The sequence below is a fragment of the Nerophis ophidion genome, linkage group LG21 (genome assembly GCF_033978795.1).
Source record: "Nerophis ophidion isolate RoL-2023_Sa linkage group LG21, RoL_Noph_v1.0, whole genome shotgun sequence".
Classification (NCBI taxonomy): Eukaryota; Metazoa; Chordata; class Actinopteri; order Syngnathiformes; family Syngnathidae; genus Nerophis; species Nerophis ophidion.
In genome coordinates this window covers 15472439-15495904 of record NC_084631.1, presented here as the reverse complement: position 1 = coordinate 15495904, position 23466 = coordinate 15472439, and the positions used below count along the sequence as shown (strand labels likewise).

General features: G+C 40.3%; 1 protein-coding gene across 8 annotated transcripts; it reads left to right on the top strand.

Moving 5' to 3' along the window:
• The first annotated feature begins 11550 nt into the window (after positions 1 to 11550).
• LOC133539812 (nucleoporin NUP42-like) lies at positions 11551 to 19982 on the top strand. Of its 8 annotated transcripts, XM_061882008.1 has the most exons (11): positions 11551 to 11793; positions 13276 to 13366; positions 13475 to 13587; positions 14846 to 14904; positions 14994 to 15064; positions 15136 to 15240; positions 15348 to 15442; positions 15531 to 15589; positions 15668 to 15736; positions 16600 to 16678; positions 19031 to 19982. In XM_061882008.1, exons 7-11 carry the CDS (start codon positions 15373 to 15375, stop codon positions 19480 to 19482), a joined length of 729 nt encoding a protein of 242 aa, XP_061737992.1. In that variant the 5' UTR covers positions 11551 to 11793; positions 13276 to 13366; positions 13475 to 13587; positions 14846 to 14904; positions 14994 to 15064; positions 15136 to 15240; positions 15348 to 15372; the 3' UTR covers positions 19483 to 19982. The 8 variants fall into 8 exon arrangements, with proteins under 8 accessions (XP_061737992.1, XP_061737994.1, XP_061737995.1 ...); XM_061882010.1 differs by lacking the exon at positions 13276 to 13366; XM_061882011.1 differs by having other exon boundaries at positions 11551 to 13366; positions 13475 to 13592.
• Positions 19983 to 23466: the final 3484 nt, after the last annotated feature.

The following is a 23466-nucleotide window of genomic DNA, read 5'->3' as shown; positions in this document are numbered from 1 at the left end:
AGTTTTGACTTATTTTTAAACTTTAACCTCTATTTTTCTCACAGCACACACTCAATGGATCAATAAAATCCCTAAAATAAAATACAGTGTTACCTCAATTTACGAGCTCTAATTATTTTAGGACAGAGATTTTAACCCTTAGTTCTTTTTTTTTTTGCATGAATATAGCCATACCTTTAAATTAGTGGTACAAGTGTAATATACTAATCCAGTTTCAGGATGTGTTCCCTGAGAGATGTTTTGTTAAAACACAAATAAAGTGGTACTTAAAAAAATATCACATTTATTGAGATTCTTGCAAAACCACAACACAAAGCTTTTTGGCCGAATCGTATATTTTTTGTTTTGTGTCTAGGGTTCAAATCCAGAAAAAGCTCTTGTTCATTAATGCATGAAAATTGTAGTGAATCAAAATGTGTGTTATTAAAAGTTACAGATTATCTCCCCAAATGAAATGGCGACTTTTTTTGAAAATTTGGGCTAGGAGTGTGATTCTTGCCCTGGGTGTGAGAAGTCCATGTTTCAATTCCAGGACAAGCCCTCAATGGTCATTTCAAACTCTGAGCTCACTTTTCCAAACTGTACACACTCAAGGGATCAATGAAAATGTATAAAATGAAGTAGAGTGGTACCTCAATTTACGAGCTCTAATTGTTTTAGGACAGAGCTTGTAACCCTTAATTTATTTTTGCATGAAAATAGCCATACCTTTAAATTAGTGGTATAAGTGCAATATATTAACCCAGTTGTAGATTGTAGTCCCTATTAAAATCTCATAATTCACGAGATTTTTTGTTGAAACATAGTTTTGCATGGCTTGTTGGTCTAGTCGTATGATTCTCGCTTAGGGTGCGAGAGGTCCTTAGATCAATTCCTGGATAAACCCTAAACAGTGATTTTAAACTCTTTGCTAAATGTTCCAAACCGCACACACTCAAGGGATCAATGAAAATGTATAAAATCTAATAAAGTGGTTCTTACATCTACGACCACATTTTGTTCCAGGACTGAGCTCAAAAGCCTTAGGGCTTACAAAAAAATTGCAGTAAATCCGATTTGTGTTAAAAGTGCAACATGGAAGCCGAGATTTAGATGGTGTCCCCTATCAAAATATCAAATTTATTGAGATTCTTGCAAAATCACAACTCAAAGCTTGTTGGTCTAGTCCAGGGGTCGGCAACCCAAAACAGTGAAAGAGCCATAATGGACCAAAAATACAAAAAACTAATCTGCCTGGAGCCACACAAAATGAAAAGCCGAATATAAGTCTTATAATGAAGGCAACACATGTTGTAAGTATCGTTATTAGCTATAATAGCCTACAATCAAAATGACTTTAAAAGTCTTATATAAGTGTTATAATGAAGACAATGCATTACATAAGTGTCGATATTAGTTTTAATAGCCTATCAAAATTACTTTACAAGTCTTATATAAAGATAAAGTCGTTGGCAATCACTTGAAACGAGCATGATTGTCCTCCTGTTGGTGGGATTGCCTTCAGGAGAACGCCTGTGTGTGAAATCTTTTAAAGTGGGGAGACTGGTGCACAGACAGCCACCACACTGTCCTTGGCAAATAGAAGGCCAGGGTTTCAATGGCATGGAGACCAAGACAATTGGGGGCCCATCTTTGCTGCAGCCTTCTGCCGCCTTTGTGACCATTGTGGAGCTTCGAGGTCTTTTTCGACAAGGTAGACGCGCAGACTCCAATGTCACTTTTTGGCTGTATCCGGTGGCAAGGGAAACCCAGGACGACTGACACAGCTGCAGGAGGCTGCCGGAGCTCCGGTCTGTCGGAGGAAGTGAAGTGAAGTGAATTATATTAATATAGCGCTTTTCTCTAGCGACTCAAAGCGCTTTACATAGTGAAGCCCAATATCTAAGTTCCATTTAAACCAGTGTGGGTGGCAATGGGAGCAGGTGGGTAAAGTGTCTTGCCCAAGGACACAACGGCATTGACTAGGATGGTGGAAGCGGGAATCGAACCTGCAACCCTCAAGTCGCTGGCACGGCCGCTCTACCAACCGAGCTAAACCGCCTATGGTGCGCCTACCAGCACTTGCTTTTCTCTCTGGTTGTGCTTCCCTAGCCTTTTGTCTTCCCAGACTAACCCACAAGGCAGCGGGGCAAAGTTAAAGTACTCCAAAGTATTCTCTGCATTTGACCCATCACCCTTGATCACCACCTGAGAGGTAAGGGGAGCAGTGAGTAGTATCGGTGGCCACGCCTGGGAATCGTTTTTGGTGATTCAACCCCCAATTCCAACCTTTGATACTGAGTGCCAAGCAGGGAGGTAATGGGTCCCATTTTTATAGTCTTTGGTATGACTCAGCCGGGGTTTGAACTCACGACCTAAGTGCTATAATGAAGACAACACATGACATACCGTATTTTCGCGACTATTGGGCGCACCGTATTTAGAGGCGCAGTCTCAGTTAAGACATACGCTAGCTTAAAACACACGGTAGCATGCATGCACACCGTTCTAAAAAGGCAGCAGGAGCGAAGCTGAGTTTGGCTGTTCTTTATTGAAGTATTGAACTGCCGGTTTCTTTACGTAGACCTCACTCAGCCACTCTCTCATTTACTCCTCGTCCATCCAGCCCTTTTGATTCACCTTAATGATGACTCCAGGTGGAAACTTTTCTTTCGGTAGCGTCTTCCTCTTGAAAATGTTTTCTGTCCATTAGCACAGCAAGCTAGCACAACAGTAAAAGTCGACTTCTCATGCCCAGTTGTGCGTATCGCTACCGTGCTGGTCCCCCTTCTTCTTGACATTGTGGTTCACCGGGATGTCGAAAGTGAGCTGCACCTCGTCCATGTTGGTGATGTGGCTCCAAACTGTTCCCACAAGGTTTGGACTCGGGAGCATTGGAATTGTCCAAAATGTTTTGGTATCCTGGAGTTCGTTTCACTGGAACTAAAGGGGCCAAGCCCAACTCCTGAAAAATAACCTCACACCATAATTCCTCCTCCACCAAATTTCACACTTGTCACAATGCAGTCCAAAATGTACCGTTCTCCAGGCAATCTCCAAAACCAGACTCATCCATCAGATTGCCAGATGGAAACGCGTGATTCATCACTCCAGAGAACGCATCTCCACTGCTCTAGAGTCCGGTGGCGACGTGCTTTACACCACTGCATCCAACGCTTTGCATTGGACTTGGATGTATGGCTTAGATGCGGCTGGGCAGCCATGGAAACCCTTTCCATGAAGCTCTCTGCGTACTGTACGTGGGCTAATTGTTATGGCACCAAAGAGCCATAAAGTACAATTTATTATATATAAAGTCAATCAATCAATCAATGTTTACTTATATAGCCCTAAATCACTAGTGTCTCAAAGGGCTGCACAAACCACCACGACATCCTCGGTAGGCCCACATAAGGGCAAGGAAAACTCACACCCAGTGGGACATCGGTGACAATAATGACCCAGTGGGACGTCGGTGACAATGAAGACTATGAGAACCTTGGAGAGGAGGAAAGCAATGGATGTCGAGCGGGTCTAACATGATACTGTGAAAGTTCAATCCATAATGGATCCAACACAGTCGCGAGAGTCCAGTCCAAAGCGGATCCAACACAGCAGCGAGAGTCCCGTTCATAGCGGAGCCAGCAGGAAACCATCCCAAGCGGAGGCGGATCAGCAGCGCAGAGATGTCCCCAGCCGATACACAGGCGAGCAGTACATGGCCACCGGATCGGACCGGACCCCCTCCACAAGGGAGAGTGGGACATAGAAGAAAAAGAAAAGAAACGGCAGATCAACTGGTCTAAAAAGGGAGTCTACTTAAAGGCTAGAGTATACAAATGAGTTTTAAGGTGAGACTTAAATGCTTCTACTGAGGTAGCATCTCGAACTGTTACCGGGAGGGCATTCCAGAGTACTGGAGCCCGAACGGAAAACGCTCTATAGCCCGCAGACTTTTTTTGGGCTTTGGGAATCACTAATAAGCCGGAGTCCTTTGAACGCAGATTTCTTGCCGGGACATATGGTACAATACAATCGGCAAGATAGGACGGAGCTAGACCGTGTAGTATTTTATACGTAAGTAGTAAACCCTTAAAGTCACATCTTAAGTGCACAGGAAGCCAGTGCAGGTGAGCCAGTACAGGCGTAATGTGATCAAACTTTCTTGTTCTTGTCAAAAGTCTAGCAGCCGCATTTTGTACCAACTGTAATCTTTTAATGCTAGACATGGGGAGACCCGAAAATAATACGTTACAGTAATCGAGACGAGACGTAACAAACGCATGGATAATGATCTCGGCGTCTTTAGTGGACAGAATGGAGCGAATTTTAGCGATATTACGGAGATGAAAGAAGGCCGTTTTAGTAACGCTTTTAATGTGTGCCTCAAAGGAGAGAGTTGGGTCGAAGATAATACCAAAATGTTTTACCGTGTCGCCTTGTTTAATTGTTTGGTTGTCAAATGTTAGAGTTGTATTATTAAATAGAGTTCGGTGTCTAGCAGGACCGATAATCAGCATTTCCGTTTTTTTGGCGTTGAGTTGCAAAAAGTTAGCGGACATCCTTTGTTTAATTTCATTAAGACACGCCTCCAGCTGACTACAATCCGGCGTGTTGGTCAGCTTTAGGGGCATGTAGAGTTGGGTGTCATCAGCATAAAAGTGAAAGCTAATACCGTATTTGCGCATGATGTCACCTAGCGGCAGCATGTAGATGCTGAAGAGTGCAGGGCCAAGGACCGAACCCTGGGGAACTCCACACGTTACCTTAACGTAGTCCGAGGTCACATTGTTATGGGAGACACACTGCATCCTATCAGTAAGATAAGAGTTAAACCAAGACAGGGCTAAGTCTGACATACCAATTCGTGTTTTGATACGTTCTAATAAAATATTATGATCGACGGTATCGAAAGCAGCGCTAAGATCGAGGAGCAGCAGCATAGATGACGCATCAGAATCCATCGTTAGCAATAGATCATTAGTCATTTTTGCGAGGGCTGTCTCCGTGGAGTGATTTGCCCTGAAACCGGATTGAAAGGTTTCACATAGATTGTTAGACGCTAAGTGTTCATTTAACTGCTCCGCAACAATTTTTTCGAGGATTTTTGAAATAAAGGGAAGGTGAGACACCGGTCGGTAGTTTACCATGTGGTCAGGATCGACGTTAGGTCTTTTAAGAAGAGGATGAATAACCGCTTTTTTAAATGCTAGGGGAACAGTGCCCGAGGAGAGTGATAAGTTTATAATATTTAGCACTGATGGACCTAATAATACAAAGAGCTCCTTGATCAGTTTCCCAGGAAGAGGGTCAAGTAAACATGTTGTTTGTTTTATCCATTTACACGTTGTAACAATTCCTCTAATGTTATTTCCTCAAAACGAGAGAAACTATTTTGGAGGGCAGTATCCGCCGTATATACCATCGTGTCAGTGTTAATAGAACCCCGTTGTAGCTGGGACGCATTGTCTTTAATCTCCTTTCTAATGACTTCAATTTTCTTACTAAAGAATTGCATAAAGTCATCAGCTGAGTGGGTGGAGCAACTGGAAGGAGTCCCTTGTTGGGTTAGCGATGCTACCGTACTAAACAAAAATTTTGGATCGCTTTTATTACGGTGGATGAGATTTGAGTAATATTTAGCTTTAGCTAAGGTAAGCATGCGTTTATAAGTTATTAAACTATCACTCCATGCTTGATGGTGCACCTCAAGTTTAGTCGTGCGCCATTTGCGTTCCAGCTTTCTACATAATAATTTCTGAGCTCTAGTTTCTTCTGTAAACCACGGGGTGCGCTTTTTTGGAGCCTTTTTTAACTTCAGCGGTGCTATGTTATCAAGGGTTTCGCGCAGGGCGTCGTTAAAGTTGTTAGTGAGGTTATCAATAGAGCCCACATACTTTGGGAATGGTGCCATTACCGAGGGCAGTAGGTCAGCAAGAGTTGTCGTTGTGGCCGTCTTAATGTTGCGGCTGCTATAGCAGTTATTATTATTAGTTTGACGAACATGCGTCTGAACCTCGAATTTTATAAGGTAATGATCGGACAATACTTTAGTATACGGGAGTATCGTAACTTTGGAAACGGTGATACCCCTGACAAGCACTAGGTCTATCGTATTACCGTTGCGATGCGTGGGTTCATTTATTATTTGTGTGAGACCACAGCTATCAATTATAGTCTGGAGCGCTGCGCACGGTGGGTCCGATGGGGTATTCATATGGATATTAAAGTCCCCCATTATGATTATATAATCGGCGTGTGTCACTAGATCAGCAACGAACTCTGAGAATTCATTGAAAGTCCGAATAGGGCCCTGGGGGGCGGTAGATAACAGCCAGGTGTAGAGGCAGCGGTGTGACAGACCTCATAGTAAGCACTTCAAACGATTTATATTTATTATTTATGTTAGGACTAAGGTTAAAGTTTTCGCTGTATATTAGTGCGACCCCCCCACCCCTTTTAAACGGACGGGCAATATGCGCATGTGTAAAGTTAGGAGGACATGCCTCATTTAGTGCAAAAAAGTTGTTTGGTTTAAGCCAGGTTTCACTGAGACCGATGACGTTAAGATTGTTGTCTCTGATAATATCATTAACGAACAACGTTTTGGGAGACAATGATCTTATGTTTAAAAAACCTATATTATAGGTAGTGGGCTGTTTTAGGGAATTTTTGATCAAATTATCCGTAGTAGCAATATTAATAATGTTGTGTTTATTATGCCCAGTGCATTTAGTATAATTACGATCATATCTAGGAATTGATACGACGGGAATTTTCCGATTGTTTGATTGTTGCTTTGATAAACTGCACGCATCATGGTTAGCCACCTCAGTAACGGGGATTTTCCGATTGTTTGTTTGTTGCTTTGATAAACTGCACGCATCATAGTTAGCCACCTCAGTAAAACACATGTCCAACTCTGAAACACTCAAAGCAGAAAAAACTTGTTCTAATTTAACTGACTCCTTACCCAGACCAGTAGTCTCGCATCTTCCATTTAAATCTGGCTGCAGGATGGAGGGAAGTGTTCTGTGGGGATTAGCATTCTGCTTTGTTTTTAGCCCCGCTCGGCATCCGCGTTTCCGATCACACCGCTGGCGTCTGCTCCGTAGACGGCCCCCGCTGCTACTATACTCCCCTGCTTCACAGGCCGCTGGATGTAGCCGTCGACGTATTCCCATGCTAGTTAGCACGTTTAGCACGCACGCGTCTATCGGTCCAAAACGGCCCGATATGTCCATATCCAGAAGTGTCTGGCGGTCGTACGTGATCACGGAGTGACCACGATGTGAGCCAGCCATAAAGTTTGTAGAATTGTCCGGTATTTCTGCCAAATGTTCCATCTTTAGCAGGAGCTCCGCGAGGTCGCAGCCCGTCCGGGCGCCGCCATCTTAATATATCAATATATAAAGTCAATGTATATATAATAATACCAAACATTACTACTAAATAAACTAAGGAAATGAAGTGTGTCAAACTCAAGTGCGTATGTGTGTTACTATGTGTGTAGATTAACTGAAGTGTGTGTTACCAAGTGTTGACGAGAGCGAAGGAACGAATTAGTCCATGGGTCAGGCAGATGATCAGGGGCGAGAGAGAGGCGTTGGAGTCCAGGGACGAGCGAGGAGTCGAGGAACGAGGGAGGCAGTCAGAGGACAGAAGGAGATCCGGGGAAAAGTGAGACGGGAGGGTAGGTACAGCATGAAAACTATTAAGTTCCCACGCCGATCCTTGGGTCCACTGGTCTTTTATCCAGCTCGCCCTCATCAATACCAGGTGTGCAGATTAGCAATTGAGTGCAGGCTTTTCGCTGCATGGGCGTGCTGCGCTCAGCGTGAACGGGGGCGTGTCCGGGCGAGCAGTCAGATGACGAATTGTGACACTCAGATGCAGGAGGGATAAGCAGACTTGCGCGTGCGCCGTAACACTAATTGGAAGGTCACATGAAGTTTGGAGCTCTGTAGCAACTGACTGTGCAGAAAGTCAGCGACCTCTTTGCACTATGCGCTTCAGCATCCGCTGACACCTCTCTGTCAGACTACGTGGCCTACCATTTTGTGGCTGAGTTGCTGTTGTTCCCAAACTCTGTCATTTTCTTATAATAAAGCCGACAGTTGTGTTTGGAATATTCAGGAGCGAGGAAATTTCACGCCTGGATTTGTAGATTAGGTGGCATCCTGTGACAGTTCCACGTTGGAAATCACTGAGAGTGACCCATTCTGTCACAAATGTTTGTAGAAACTGTCTCCATGCCTAAGTGCTTCATTTTATACACCTCTGGCCAGGCCAAGTGATTAGGACACCTGATTCTGATCATTTGGATGGGTGGCCAAATGCTTTTGGCAATATAGTGTATTAAACAGTGGGTTTTCTAACAACTGGGAAGGTTTGTGTCATGTTTGTCCTCAAACAAAAAACATACTAAAACTAAATAATTATTTCACCCCCATGTTATTCCATTTTCAGTCCATTTTTAAAAATGTTCCAGGGAGTAAAGAGCACTAAAGGGCAGCATGCGGCTCGGGAGCAGCAGGTTGCTGACCCCAGTTCTAGTCGTATAATTTTTGCCTCGGGTCTGGGGTCCAAATCCTGAAAAAGCTCTTGTTCATTTATGCATGAAAATTGTAGTGAATCAAAATGTGTGCTAATGAGAGTGGAGTTCAGACCTAATACTGAACTGGGGCACACCTGGGGCACAAATAGTTTATGTGAGCGTGCAAAGCGCGCAAGCAAAAACATTTTTAGCACTTATTTATCATAAAAAATTAAAAAATAGTGCTTTAAACTATGAAATCATATCAGATTATGTTGTATGGATCTTTGATTAACCGACTGAAATTAACTAATGCATTTGACCTACTTGTGCACTTTTTTACTCCAGACTTCTAAACTGCTACTGGTAAAAGCAAAAAGGAAGAGCAATGAATCTTTTTGAAATATATATTGCAGTAATCATCTGCAAATTTAACATCTACAAAAGTAAAACAAAAAATAAAGCACCCGTAAATCTCTGGGTTCTTTTATATTATTTAATTTCCATTTATGGCAACGTGGCTAATCCTATTTCAGATACACAAAACTATAAAATATACACAAAACAATAAAGCCACAGTAGTAGAATAAATGAACAACTGTTGTGTGTCTGTTCAGGGAATCATTTTCTGAGAAGTAAACTGTAACGTCTCCTTTTCATTTTTGCAAAGTGGTCAATCACTCTGGACAGACATGGAAATATTACAGTAACTGTTATGCAGTTGACCAGTGGTTCCCAACTGCTGGGTCGTGACATAAAAGTGGATTGTGTGTCATTTTCAGTGAGTCGCAGTCAGATGTGTGCATGAAAAAAAAAAAGTTTAGGGAGAAAAAAATCAAATTGTGGCAACAAAACCAGATATTTTTACCCATTTTTCAAGTGACTATTAGTGAGTATTTTAGCAAAAGGCAAACAGACTAACAAGTTGGAGGAGGACTCAGGACAGACATGGAAATATATTTTTTTTAAATCTAAATGGGGCAACAAAACCCGATATTTTCAGCCATCTTTCTGAAAACAAATACAGAAATGTTACTATTTTTTCTGGAAACAAAACCAGATGCTTTAGCTGTAGCCATTTTTCTGGTGACAAAACAAGATTATTTTAGTCAAAGTCACTCCGATTAACAAGACAACTCTACTGTGCTATTTCTCTGTGAAATAAACTTGAATGATTAAAAAATTTGGCTCACGACTTGATGATATGGAAAAAAAATTTCTTCCTGAAGATATACCATTTGAGAAGCACTCAACTCACACAAGCTTACTCCAAATCATCGTTGACGCAGAACCAGCAGACAATAACCAACATTATGTTTCATGTTTATTGGAAATTCCCCCGACAACTCGTACAACAAATGAATATGTTTGTCTTGATACAAGGAATAACGTTAGCTAACTTAGCATCAACTTAAGACAATGATGTTGCCTAGCTAGCTAGGACTTCACTTACATCTCTCATTCCTTCCTGCTTCTTCCCTGCTGCGGCCGAATAACTTTCTGATATCCATCTAGGAGTTACATCCATCCATCCATCCATCCATCCATTTTCTACCGCGTATTTCCCTTTCGGGGTCACGGGGGGCGCTGGCGCCTATTTTAGCTACAATCGGGCAGAAGGCGGGGTACACCCTGGACAAGTCGCCACCTCATCGCAGGGCCAACACAGATAGACAGACAACACTCACACTCACATTCACACACTAGGGCCAATTTAGTGTTGCCAATCAACCTATCCCCAGGTGCATGTCTTTGGAGGTGGGAGGAAGCCGGAGTACCCGGAGGGAACCCACGCATTCACGGGGAGAACATGCAAACTCCACACAGAAAGATCCCGAGCCTGGATTTGAACCCAGGACTGCAGGGGTTAGGCAGACGCACTAACCCCTCTTCCACCGCGAAGCCCTCTAGGAGTTACAGTTTGGGTCAAATCAAAATCAAAAAGAGATTTCTTTCTAAATCATTCATGGTTGTTACCCTGTAAAAACTGTGGTCGGTAGATTGAAGAAGGACATTGATGTTACCTGCACCTTATGTAACATGCATCCAGGGACTGTTTACTACCTGTTTTGGACTTGGGAAAGCACTTGATCATTATGACTGGCATCTGTCCTTTCATCGTGGACAATATTCATGGGAAATATTTGCTTCATTTTGAAAATGTGGTATTTGGATTTACACAGTATGAAAAAAAAAATAATAAAAGGAATTTTAGCTATTGGCTAAGTTTTATATTCATAAATGTAAGTTTCTCAATACCCAAACCTGTTTTTTTGCCTTTAAAAAATAATTCAAACTTGATTTCAAAACGCCTTCTATCTCTAACAACCAAAAGGCTGTGAAAACTATGATGCCATGCTCCAAATTTGTATTACTTATGGAACTTGTGTGAGCCTATGACTTAACTTCACACACACACACACACACACACACACACACACACACACACACACACACACACACACACACACACACACACACACACACACATATATATATATATATATATATATATATATATATATCTACACATTGCATTCTACTTAAGTTGCTTATGGAGATTACAACCCCCTGGCACTGTTTTGTTTTGTACTGTTTCTGTACTTGTTTTGATTATCATTATATATTTGCGTGTATGTAAATGTTGAATATTAAAAATAAAGGTTTTAAAAAAAAGAGCTTTAAGTGGCTGCTGTGCTTAACCAATCATGTGACAGTTTAATCAGAGGTCACTTCTTTGTCACAAGAAGACACGAGAAAGGGGCGTGGCGAGCAGGGTTGCCAAATTGTGACCAATAGACCCTTTTACAGCAAACGTAAGTGCGCCAATTCAGGTACCGAAAGTGAAGCAACACTGCTTTTTACACTCAGACAAGGAAGTGTAGCCTTAAAAAAAAGTTCAGAAAAATATCATGGAGGTGTCAGGTTGTTGGTTTATTTTCTGTTGAGATGGAAAAACATGGCAACGAAGGTAAGGAGAAGCTCAGCCATCGATGACGTCACAGCAGTGTCAAACTTGACAACGACGGAACTGACGACACTTTAGCGCATGCGCGGTCTGATAGAGTTGACAGGTGGATAGTGGGGCAAGTAGGAGCGACAAGACAAGCCGACGTTTAAGTTTAAAGCCATAAAAAGAGAAATCATGACTGTCTGTAAGTATTTCATGCAAGGACGTTGTCAATATGGTGTTAAATGCTGGAACGAGCACCCGGTTGGAGGAGGAGGAAGAGGCTATAACCGCTCTACCTCTCAACAGCACTCCAGAGGAGATACAGGTAAGATATGTTATGTATATATAGTTGTATTTAAAACAAATAGTTGGGCGCTCTTAGGGTCAGTGTATAGTTTGGTAATTGATATTTTCGTTTAATGAATAGGAATTTTTAAGAAAGAAAAAAAACATTTGCTTTATTTCAATCTAATTTTGTAATATGTAAATGTTCAATTGAACAACGTAGCTTTCTTTTTGTTCGTGTCGAAAAACAATAAGTATATCCAAGGACTGATTGATTATCACTTTATAGTTTATATGGCAAAAATAAAAATCATCAGTTATTAAATTATTATAACGTAATTAACGGACGTCTTTTTCAAATTCGGGAACCGGAAGTTGCTGTTTAAATACACGACAGCTGATTGGCCTCTAGGGGGGAAGAAAACTGATGATCCGTTTGCGCATGCGCTGAAAGTCAGCAACTTCCGTTTTACAGGTTTAACTTTTTACAAGGGTTGGCAAATGTATCAACTAAACTCAAATAATCAACAACTACTCCTTGTAAATAATGATTTGTTATCCATCTAAATCGTACATTGCTAATTGCCTAAATATTAGGTAGAAAATGATTATGTCAGAAAATGGTTTAAGTACACTTTAAGCAGGATAGAATGCAGCTGAGATAGACTCCATCAATCCCCGCCTATGACCCCAAACGATTGATGGATGGAATGAATGTGTGTCTCAACTGCATGTTAAGACCAAAGAAAATTTAATAAACTGGGTTTGCAATATTTTCCCTCAAAAAAGTTTAAAGAGCAATGTTTGATGTGAAGTAATTAGAGCCTTATTAATCATTCATAACATCATTGCTTTTGGTTCAGTATAGTTTTTTAAATATTGATAGTTTATTAAAAAAAATCTGTTTAAAGGTATTTTTTTTTACTTTCCATGCTTGAATCTCATGATCAACTTCCATGCTTGAATCTCATGATCAACTTACATACGTATATATATATATATATATATTTATTTATTTTGCCCTTGTTGGGAAATCTGTCGCAGGCTGTAAAAAAAAGTTAGCTGCGGGCCGCAAATGGCTTTTGGGCCACACTTAGGATGCCTCTGCTCTAAAGTATTTGAATATATTCTTTAGTTTCAAAAATACATTACCACTGACAATCAATTTGGTTTTAAAACGACTAACCAGTTCAAAGGATTTAAACTTGTATTTCTCATTACTGTAGAATTGTTTATCATTGTTCTGTAAGTTGAAAATAATAAGTTTATCGTACATAAACAAACAAAACAATTGAATGGACTCATAAATGTAAACATAAATTGTACCTAAATAAATATAGAATATAAAAATAGGGTGCTTAAAAAAGAAACTGTGTCCAGAAGGTCTGCTGTGGAGAGGTCCAGTGTCTTCAGCGATGGTGGGGGCGGGGGTCCAATGCATCTCTGATTTCACAGCGATCAAATGTATCACTGATTCATGTATCGTTTTATCTGCGCTTCTCTCGGATGATATCATTGACAGCTTCACCTGTTGGGACGTACACACAGCGTGGAAATCAAATGAAGGCCCACCCAAGCAGGCCAGTTGCCACGCTAATGTGGGGAACGCCAAGGTTCGCTGTTTGCTCGCTCTGTCCACTGCCGTCACGTTATTCTCATGAGCAAATTGCAAAACACCTTGGCCTTCCGGGCGTCTCTGGCGGGCTTTTTACACTTTTCAGACGCCGCTGAAATGAGAATGGCCGGCGGCTTTTCTTCCGGCAGCTTCTTTGCCGGCGGAAGCGTCTTCATGGACTTTTGAGGCATGAAGGCTGGCGGATTTTCGGGGTGGCTGGTGAGGTATACACATATGAATCCAGTGTTATTGTTATTCTTCCCAGCAGAGTGTTAGCAGGGCATTTGGTGTGGGCGGCATGCAGGATGTCTTATTTTGAAAGGAGCAACAAATTCCTACATGACCAATGAAAGCCATGTTTAACACTCTGTCTGCTGCGTTTAAATGGGCGCTACACTTCATTTACTTTCCGTAACCTGTATAATAACCAATCTGTATTGCCATTGTTATTGTAAGAGCGAATACTGGTATTTTTTTTGGCATAGTAACACATCGCATTGTTCACAGAGACACTCACACTGCTACGGCATTAACAAAGGCAAGCTAGCTTCTGCGTCAGCAGCTGAATTGCTTTTGAGTTTGTAATGCACAACACAATGTGATAGGACAAATACAGGTTGTTTTTCTGATGATTTTCATATTGTTATACGACACCTAAAATTAAAAGTATTTTTTTTTTAATCTTGTTTTTTTTAATTCTCATTTTCATATATCAAATTTAATGACCGAAGACATGCTAATCAAGTAAAGTTAATTGTATTTCTCTAGCTGCCATTTCAGAATCAGCATTATTGGCCACAAGAAATTTGACTTGGTAGACTGCTCTCTGTGTTTAATGGAACAATTGGTATTACAAGTTAACGAAAATATGGTCAATGACTCAGATACTTAACATGTGAGAGGCTAATAATTAACAAAATAAGTTATCTTAAGGCACTCTACACATACAACAGGTCCAGAACTCGTCTCCTCGTACATAAAAAGAACCAACTAAAGCATTTAGGCTGCGTTCACACCGGGTTCAATGTCCAATTTACATTTTTTTGGTTCAAATCCAGTCTTTTTAGTGGCCGTTCACATTACAAAAAATTAGATTTTTAATGTGAATGCAAACTGACCCGCTTGCAGACATGACGTAGCGAGCACTTCAGTGTTTACAGAACTAAAATTGGCTTCAGCTCTAGTCGGTCTCAGTACTGGCACATTTGTGACAATTTCAAGGGTTTTTTGTGATCAAATTCAACGTCTTCTGAACCAAAATTATTGCGCATGTGAGAATAAGAAAGAAGAGAAGAAGTACTTTGGCTCCCGCAGTTCTACGGGATAATTTGCTTCAATGTCTGCTTGAAGACCTGAGCGTGGGAGCGTTCACACTGAGGACACATCGCATTTATATCCACATACGAAAGAGGCCTGGGTCAAATATGAAGTATTTGAAATTGCACTGTTTACACTGACATTAAAAATTTTGATACAGGTCACATATGGGGAAAAAACTTGGAATTGACCTGCAGTGTGAACAAGACCAAGACGGAGGTGAGGGAAAACTCCCTCAAACAGAACCCAGGCTGTCTCGACTGTTTTGATAAAAACGCTCCAATGTCACTTCTGTGTGTGTGTTTCAGGGCATAGAAACAAGGTTCCGGTGAATCCCTCTCACCAAAAAGGAGGACATAGCCAGCAAGTGTCCTCCCGTGTGAGTAATCAGTGTGGTGGGAGAGGACACGGCTTGAAGAGCTCCGAATTTAGCGTCTCTTCTCAAAACAGTGTTTCAACCGTGGGCATCAACCGCGGGGACGATGAACGGGGTGGAAGAGGAGGAAAAGGAGACAGAGGACCAGCACCGGGTGAAGAAGATGAAGAACAAAAACTGTGAGTTGCCATTTTCCTTAACTATGAATCATGCAACAATGACGTAAAAGCACAAATTGCCCTCTGATGTCGTCCCCTAAAAATGTTAACATCCTTGTCCTTCTCAGGGAGATCATTCAGACTCAGAGTGACATGATGGTTTGGGAGAGCTCAGACCAGTCAAGCTTTTCCTGTTCTAGCGGCTCCAAGGCACTGTTTTCTGGTCGGTATCAAACACACGTGACATTTGTTTTCGTAATACGCCAGCAGATAAACATGATGTCTCTCCCCCCTCACCCCCACCACTGTAGGGTTTGCAGACATATCTCCAGAAGAGCAGAGGTTTGAATATTACTCCACCAAGAGTTACGTAAGTGTAGCGTTGAAAGTTGGAATCTTGAATTGGTGTGAAAAGTGTTTAATGCTTGGTCCTGGTCTACTTTTTTAGCTCGATGGCATCAGCTGGTTGCTCATTCAGTGGGGAGACCGAATGAATCAATCTACTCGTGCAGCTTTGGTGAGGCACACACAGTCACTCATATTGAATATTTATACTAGGGCTGTTTTCTTCTTAACATTTTTATAATCAAATCTGTTAGAATTTGTCCATTGTCCACGGTCATGTGGGATGTTTTTATTTGTTTAAGAGGAACAAATCTAAGATATATAATAGTGTATACTGACTAGTCACTAGGTGTGACTAATGTCGCTAGGATGTTCTTTAGCACGTATATGTGAATATTCTGAAGTTAATAAAAGGTACATGTGAAAGGAATACTGTACTATATGAAAATGAACAATATAAATATCTAATTTGCAATTTTTTCCACCTCACATAAAGGCTTAACTACAGTGTGTGAAGTCCTCGGCTTTGACGCAGCACCTAGTTGACATCAAACTTGAGCAAATACAGGATGTAAAAGTATTAACAAAGTTTCCATACGTCAACCTGCAGAAGGATCATTACCTTTTTTAAGAGCAGAGTTAAGCCTATGGGTCTAAGCGGTAGATTCGATATAATAAGAGGTGGCCGAAACACGGCCAGCTGATTTTAGAGACGTGACGTCACACCAGGAAGCAAGTGAAAACCGAGATTAAGATTTATCTCTTACTTTCTGAAAACTATTTGTCTGCATAGAAGAATATTGTTGTAATATTTAAAGAAGACATGATGAAAACAATCAATGTTTCCTCCCAACACACCTGCTGCATGCGAGGCACGCGCAGGAATTAACTTAGTTTAAAAGCAGACGATTCAACTGCAAGGTTAATTGTCAAATCAGATTACTCCCACTCGAATATTCAAATATTTGAAGACAGCCCTAATTAATACATGTATTTTTTTTTGATGCAGTACCTAATTGTTGGATCATTTCACAGATTGCAGAACTAAGATATCCAGCGCCTCGGACCTCGTCAAGTGGCTTTGGCTCAGCACCTGCTGGATGTGGCAATAAAGGTAAGAGTTTACTTTTTTCTAAGAGTCAGTTTCAGAAATCTTGTGAATGCATTCTGCAGGGTTTCTGAGGTTCATTAAAAAGTAGACCTTGGCCAAATAAGTAAATTAATTGAACGATAAAATGAACTTTTTAGCATTTATAAATTCCGAGGTCTGTTTTTTCTTCGTTTCTGGCTTTCAAAATGGATACTAGCTGTCTCACTCTGTACATCGCTCTCAGCACCTGAGCACGCTTATTTGAAAGGCAGAATAAATTTAGTGAACCGAGTAAGCTTTTTGTCAGTCATCAACAATCTTTGTGTCGGTGTGAGCAGGCGGAGCTGCTAGCTTACAGACAGAATACACGGACATTGTCTTGCCAGTGAGAAGCACTGCTAAGTAAGAACATTTAGGAGGAAAAAGATGATTGTAAGCCAAACATCTGTGTGTGGGAATATTTCATCTTCAAACTGCTTCAACACAGATGAATGAGCAAGTATGTCGTGATGGCATTGGAAATTAAAAAAAGACAACAAAAATGTGAGTGTGAATGTTGTCTGTCTATCTGTGATGGCCCTGCGATGAGGTAGCGACTCGTCCAGGGTGTACCCCGACTGTAGCTGAGATAGGCGCGACCCCAAAAGGGAATAAGCGGTAAAAAATGGATGGATGGACAACAAAAACACCCGATCCAGTTTTTTACCAATTGAGGAAAAACTTCATTTCAAGACGTTCAATATTGAAGTGCAATTTTTGATAACATAAATTAACAGTGTATTTTATTGTTTTGTTTATTTACTTATTTAAGATAATTGAGTTATTGGCCTTCCAATTAGACTAGTAGAAAAAAATACTACAGTATGAAAAATGTTTGTTGCATTTGAAAGGGTTACTTGCATTATCATCAATCAAATATTACTTTAGTGCTTAATTTGGCCACAGTTAATGTCAACTTTTCAACATATGTCAATTTCTTACAAATGTGTTGATACAAGTTTAAACTTTTGGCTAGATATAATAATTATCTGCAGTACAACATAGTTAACAGGCAAGGTAATATTTAGAGCCTTCACAGTCATAAAAAAAAGTTAACCACCACTAATAATATAAAGTGTAAACATCAACTTTGATTATGACAGTGCATTAAAGATGCTAAAACCAGTCCAAAGTAGGTCAATAAATGAGTGTAATATCTGTTATTGCATGTTAGAAAACATTCCTTGCATGAATTAATGATCGCGCAAATTCAACCATTTTCTTGGAAATACGCACAACCTCGCAACTTTGTCCAATGCCCAAAGCCTACCAGTACATTTTGGCAAATCATTTGTCATTTTCCGCAATTGAATTTGCCTCTGATCTGAAAGGCGCGCATCAATCATCAACTGTCTAATCAAAACTTGTTTTTTCTTGTGTAGACAAAGCAGGAACAGCAACATGTAACAATATATAAACTATTTATTGCTTAAACAGCAAAGTTTTTTTCTTCCTGTGTAGCTCAGACTTACTTCTGAGCACCGTATTCAGCACGAAGCCTTCTGGATATCACACCACAAGATTACATGTATTAATATATTTATTTAACCTTTATTCATCCAGAATAAGTTAATTAAAATTACCATGGATATAGATCACTACCAACAGTTATCTAAAGCTCTCAAAGGGACACTTCACTTTTTTTTGGCATTTTACCTGTCGTACACAATCATTATGAGAGACATGAATACAGTTTTTTTTTTTTCAGGGTATTAAAGATAAAAAACAGCTCATTGGAATCATTGTTGTAGCCTTCAAAGCCCTCTAAAACAACTTCAAAACACTCCAACATTTTAATAAACAAACTGCAAGTAAATGTAGATAATGTAGTAACAGACACGTTCATAACAGTATGTAATATGTACAATGTTTACCATATTTTGTTCATGTTAATCATTGCCGCGCGTGCGTGGACCGATCGTGTCTTACAGTACCGATTGAGTGACACGGTTCCGTTTTTAAAATATTTAATAATATTCTAATTTCTAGCCAGCAAGAACGAGACCATTTTGACACGTTAGAATGCAAAAAACGTTTGTCTTCTTATCTTTCATGATCATAAACGATAGGCAAAATTCCCCCCAAAAAGTGTAGTTCTCCTTTAATGTGCCCAACATGTAAAAATTAACCAAAAAATCCTGCGGAATAAAAATATATTACATTCGTTTTAAAACTATAGGCCAATGATGCGAGCTAAAAAATGGCCCTGGTGCAGCTCTTAGTCAGATGTTTGGTGAGCTCATTGTCTGTGGATGTTATATTTTTCTAAACTTGGAGGTTTTTAGCGGTAGATGTGTAATGTACAAACATGTCATTCCTTATCTTGCTCTTCTTTAGGGTTTGAGGCCGAACCACCAGCCCAAGCAACTAATATCAGTTTAGCTTCTCCAGCGAGTGGATTAGGCTCTCCACTGGCCCCAACATCTCCAGGTTTCAGCGGCGCCATCCCAGCTGTGACACAACCGCCCTCCGGGTCTGACGCCACGCCGTCTACAAGTTCCGATGCCCCTCCAGGTTCCCCCTTCCCCCGCTCGTCTGGCGAAAAACTTGCGGCTCCATCTTTGGGGACAGGTTCCTCCTCCGCAGCCGAGACCAACAAAGCGATGGAGAAGTCCGGCGCACCTGCAGGAAATTTGCCAGGACAGGTGCGTGCGGTGGAAACCTCAGGCGGTCTTTACTCCCTTGAGAACGAGCTAACCCAGGAGGAGATAGATCAGTTCAAAGCACAAATGTTCACTTTGGGTCTGATTCCTCTGAAGCTGCCTCCTGCTGCAATGCTTGCCATTTAATGCTTAAATGTATTTATTTATTTTTCATAAACAGTTTTTATTCATTCAAGTTGATGCACATATAGAAATATTTAGGGTGAGAAGCTCTGCCATCCGGGAGGAGCTCAACGTAAAGCCGCTGCTCCTCCACATCGAGAGGAGCCAGATGAGGTGGTTCGGGCATCTGGTCAGGATGCCACCCGAACGCCTCCCTAGGGATGTGTTTAGGGCACGTCCAGCTGGTAGGAGGCCACGGGGAAGACCCAGGACACGTTGGAAAGACTATGTCTCCCGGCTGGCCTGGGAACGCCTCAGAATCCCCCGGGAAGAGCTAGACGAAGTGGCTGGAGATGGGGAAGTCTGGGCTTCCCTGCTTAGGCTGCTGCCCCCGCGACCCGACCTCGGATAAGCGGAAGATGATGGATGGATGGATATAACAAACCCCTCACTCCCCACACTCCAAACAGTCCTTGGACAAATTAAATGCACATTAAAAAAATAAAAAGTGAATAAAAAAACTACATGAGTGTTCAAGCTTCTTATAGACAATGCTGGCTAAGTACACTAAATGTACACACATTATTACACGTCTTGAAAGGAGTAACTTGGTTACCAAACAGACAGAGTTGCTACTTAGTCATCAGGAAGTGGCTTCAGCTTATCGAAGTGGGAGATAAAAGGGCGCCACCATGAGTGGAACTTGTTTAAAGACCCTCTTAGATTGTATTTAATTTTTAAAGTTTTATGAAGAGCATAATATCCTTCAGCCAAAAACTATGAGGGGAGACTTGGGAGACTTCCATTCAAAAAGTATTCTTCTCCGAGCTTGGAGAGATGAGAATGCATACTTGATCATTTTGCGATATTGCCATATTTTTGCTGAAAGGATTTAGTAGAGAACATCACCAATAAAGTTTGCAACTTTCGGTGCTAAGAGAAAAGCCCTGCCTCTACCGGAAGTTGCAGACGATGACGTCACATGTTGATGGCTCCTCACATATTCACATTGTTTTTAATGGGAGCCTCCAACAAAAAGTGCTATTCGGACGGAGAAAACGACAATTTCCCCATTCATTTGAGCGAGGATGAAAGATTCGTGTTTGAGGATATTGATAGCGACGGACTAGAAGAAAAAAAAACGTGATTGCATTGGGACGGATTCCGACGTTTTTGGACACATTTACTAGGATGATTCTGGGAAATCCCTTACCTTTCTATTGTGTTGCTAGTGTTTTAGTGAGTTTAACAGTACCTGATAGTCGGAGGGGTGTCTCCACGGGTGTCTTGAAGCCAATGTCTCAGGGGAGTCGACGGCAGCTATGGACGGCACAAGCTCAGCCTTTCTCCGGTAAGAAGCGACTTTTTAACCACAATTTTCTCACCGAAACCTGCTGGTTGACATTCCTTCGTGATTCATGTTCGCTTGACCGCGTTCTGATCCATAGAAAAGTTTCACCACCAGGAATTTTAAACAAGGAATCACCCTGTGTTTGTGTGGCTAAAGGCTAAAGTTTCCAAACTCCATCTTTCTACTTTGACTTCTCCAATATTAATTCGACAAATTGCAAAAGATTCAGCAACACAGATGTCCAAAATACTGTGTAATTATGGGGTTAAAGCAGACGACTTTTAGCTGTGTGTGTGTGTAGCGCTCATACTTCCTAAAAACCCGTGACGTCTTGCGTACACGTCATCATTACACAACGTTTTCAAGACGAAACTCCCGGGAAATTTAAAATTGCAATTTAGTAAACTAAAAAGGCCGTATTGGCATGTGTTGCAATGTTAATATTTCATCATTGATATATAAACTATCAGACTGCGTGGTGGGTAGTAGTGGGTTTCAGTAGGCCTTTAAACACCAGTCATTGAAAAATATACAGTATTTAGTCTCACAAATACCAGAATCAGCTTTGAAGGCCAAGTGATTGTGACCATGTATCACTTCCTTGCCTGTTGATGTAAAGTAACTACAGTACATTTGAAACAGAATGTAAAGTTACCTTCATGAAGTTTGGGATTGTACATCAAAATGGACAAAAAGTATCTGCAGTCGTCGGCCATCAAAGAAGTGATGAGAGCAGAGTGTCTGTGGAATTGTGCAGGGCAGATGTGCACTTTATGACTTTAAATGCAGGTTAAAACATTAAAGTTTACATTGTGGTGGCATAACTGACACACTCACGGTGTGAACTTTGACCTTAGAAACACAATCATCATACAGTATGCTGTAATTACACTTAAATAGGGTTTTTTGCTTTTACATACTAGTATTTTAATTTATTTTGTGACCTTAAATTAATCTTAAACAAAATTGCTGTGTTACCGCATTGCTCTTAGAAATATTGCAAATATTTAAATATTTTAAAATATTCACTGCATAAGAAATACTTTTTTAAAACCTTATTATTATAATTATGGCCTGAATGAAATATTTTTAAGCATAAAAATGGCTAAACGACAACTAGAAATATCAACACTACAGAAAAATTGGCAACTAAAAGGAGACCAAACTAGTCAGAACGCACTGTTAAGTATTGTGGCCACGATTGGCTCAGCCTTACAGTGTAAATGTGACTAAAGCGTGTTCATTTGTGTCTTGAAGGGTTTCAAATGTTAAAAAATTTATTTAGAAGATCATAAAACAGCTTTTTATACTTGAGCTATGAACATATTTGATCTATAGTGAATGATTCCTATTTCCCACTTCACCGAAATTAAATTATTTCTTTAACCTTTTTATTGTGTATGAAATTCCGACTGTTACATTTCATTTGTGTTCAAATATTGTTTAGTTTTTTTAAGTTTATGTATATTGTGCAAGCGAGTAATAACCTGTGATTGATGTCAGCGATACACAAGGGACGACGGTATTATTATTTGTAAATACAACAATGAATATGTATGCTTATATACTGTGTATTTATATATATATAGATATATGTATATATATATATATATATATATATACATATATATATATAGTGCTGTCTAATTATTATATATTTTTAAAATCTGAATAATCACATTTTACAATGTGTATTTATCATAATCAAGCACATAATACTCATTTCTATAATATATATTAACCTAAAAAAATATGCCAATTTATGAGCACTAATGCCATTTTATAATCAAAATATCATACAGGAAAATGTTTGAATTGCACTTCATTTATTTGTTCTAGACTTTTATCCAAACGACTGTCTGGGTTTAATTTGAAAACAATTTTAACCAGGGCTGTGAATCTTTGGGTGTCCCACGATTCGATTCAATCTCGATTCTTGGGGTCACGATTCGCTAATATATCGATTTTTCGATTCGATTCGATTCTCGATTCAAAAACGATTTTTTTCCCCTGATTTCAAAGGATTCTGTATTCATTTAATACATAGGATTTCAGCAGGATCTATCCTAGTCTGTTGACATGCAAGCAGAGTAGTAGATTTTTGTAAAAAAAAGATTTTATAATTGTAAAGGACAATGTTTTATCAACTGATTGCAATAATGTAAATTTGTTTTAATTATTAAACGTACCAAAAATATGACTTATTTTATCTTAGTGAAAACATTGGACACAGTGTGTTGTCTGTCACGATCCGCGACTCGGATTGTTTATGGTTTTGCCTTTTGGTATGTTTTTCATCATGTTTGTTTCTGGACTCTGCCGATCCTTGTTTGAGCACTTGTTCGTTTTAGTCACCATGGCAACTTATTGTGCTCCTCCTCACGGGCTCCTGTCACACACCTGTTTCTGATTATTATTTGTGTATTCAAGCCCACCTGATTCCTTAGTTCGTCCTCGGTCCATTGTTTGCTTTTGCAACAAAGTCACGTATGTATTCAGTCTTATGTTTTCCATGTGCTAAGATCCGCCTTAGCTTCGCGTGCGGTCGGCACGTCGCATTTTTGTACTTTCGTCTCCTGCTAAGTTTAGCGTTAGATTCCGTGCGTAGGCACGCGCTTTATTTTGTCCTTTTGTATCAGTGTTCTTTTGTTTTATTA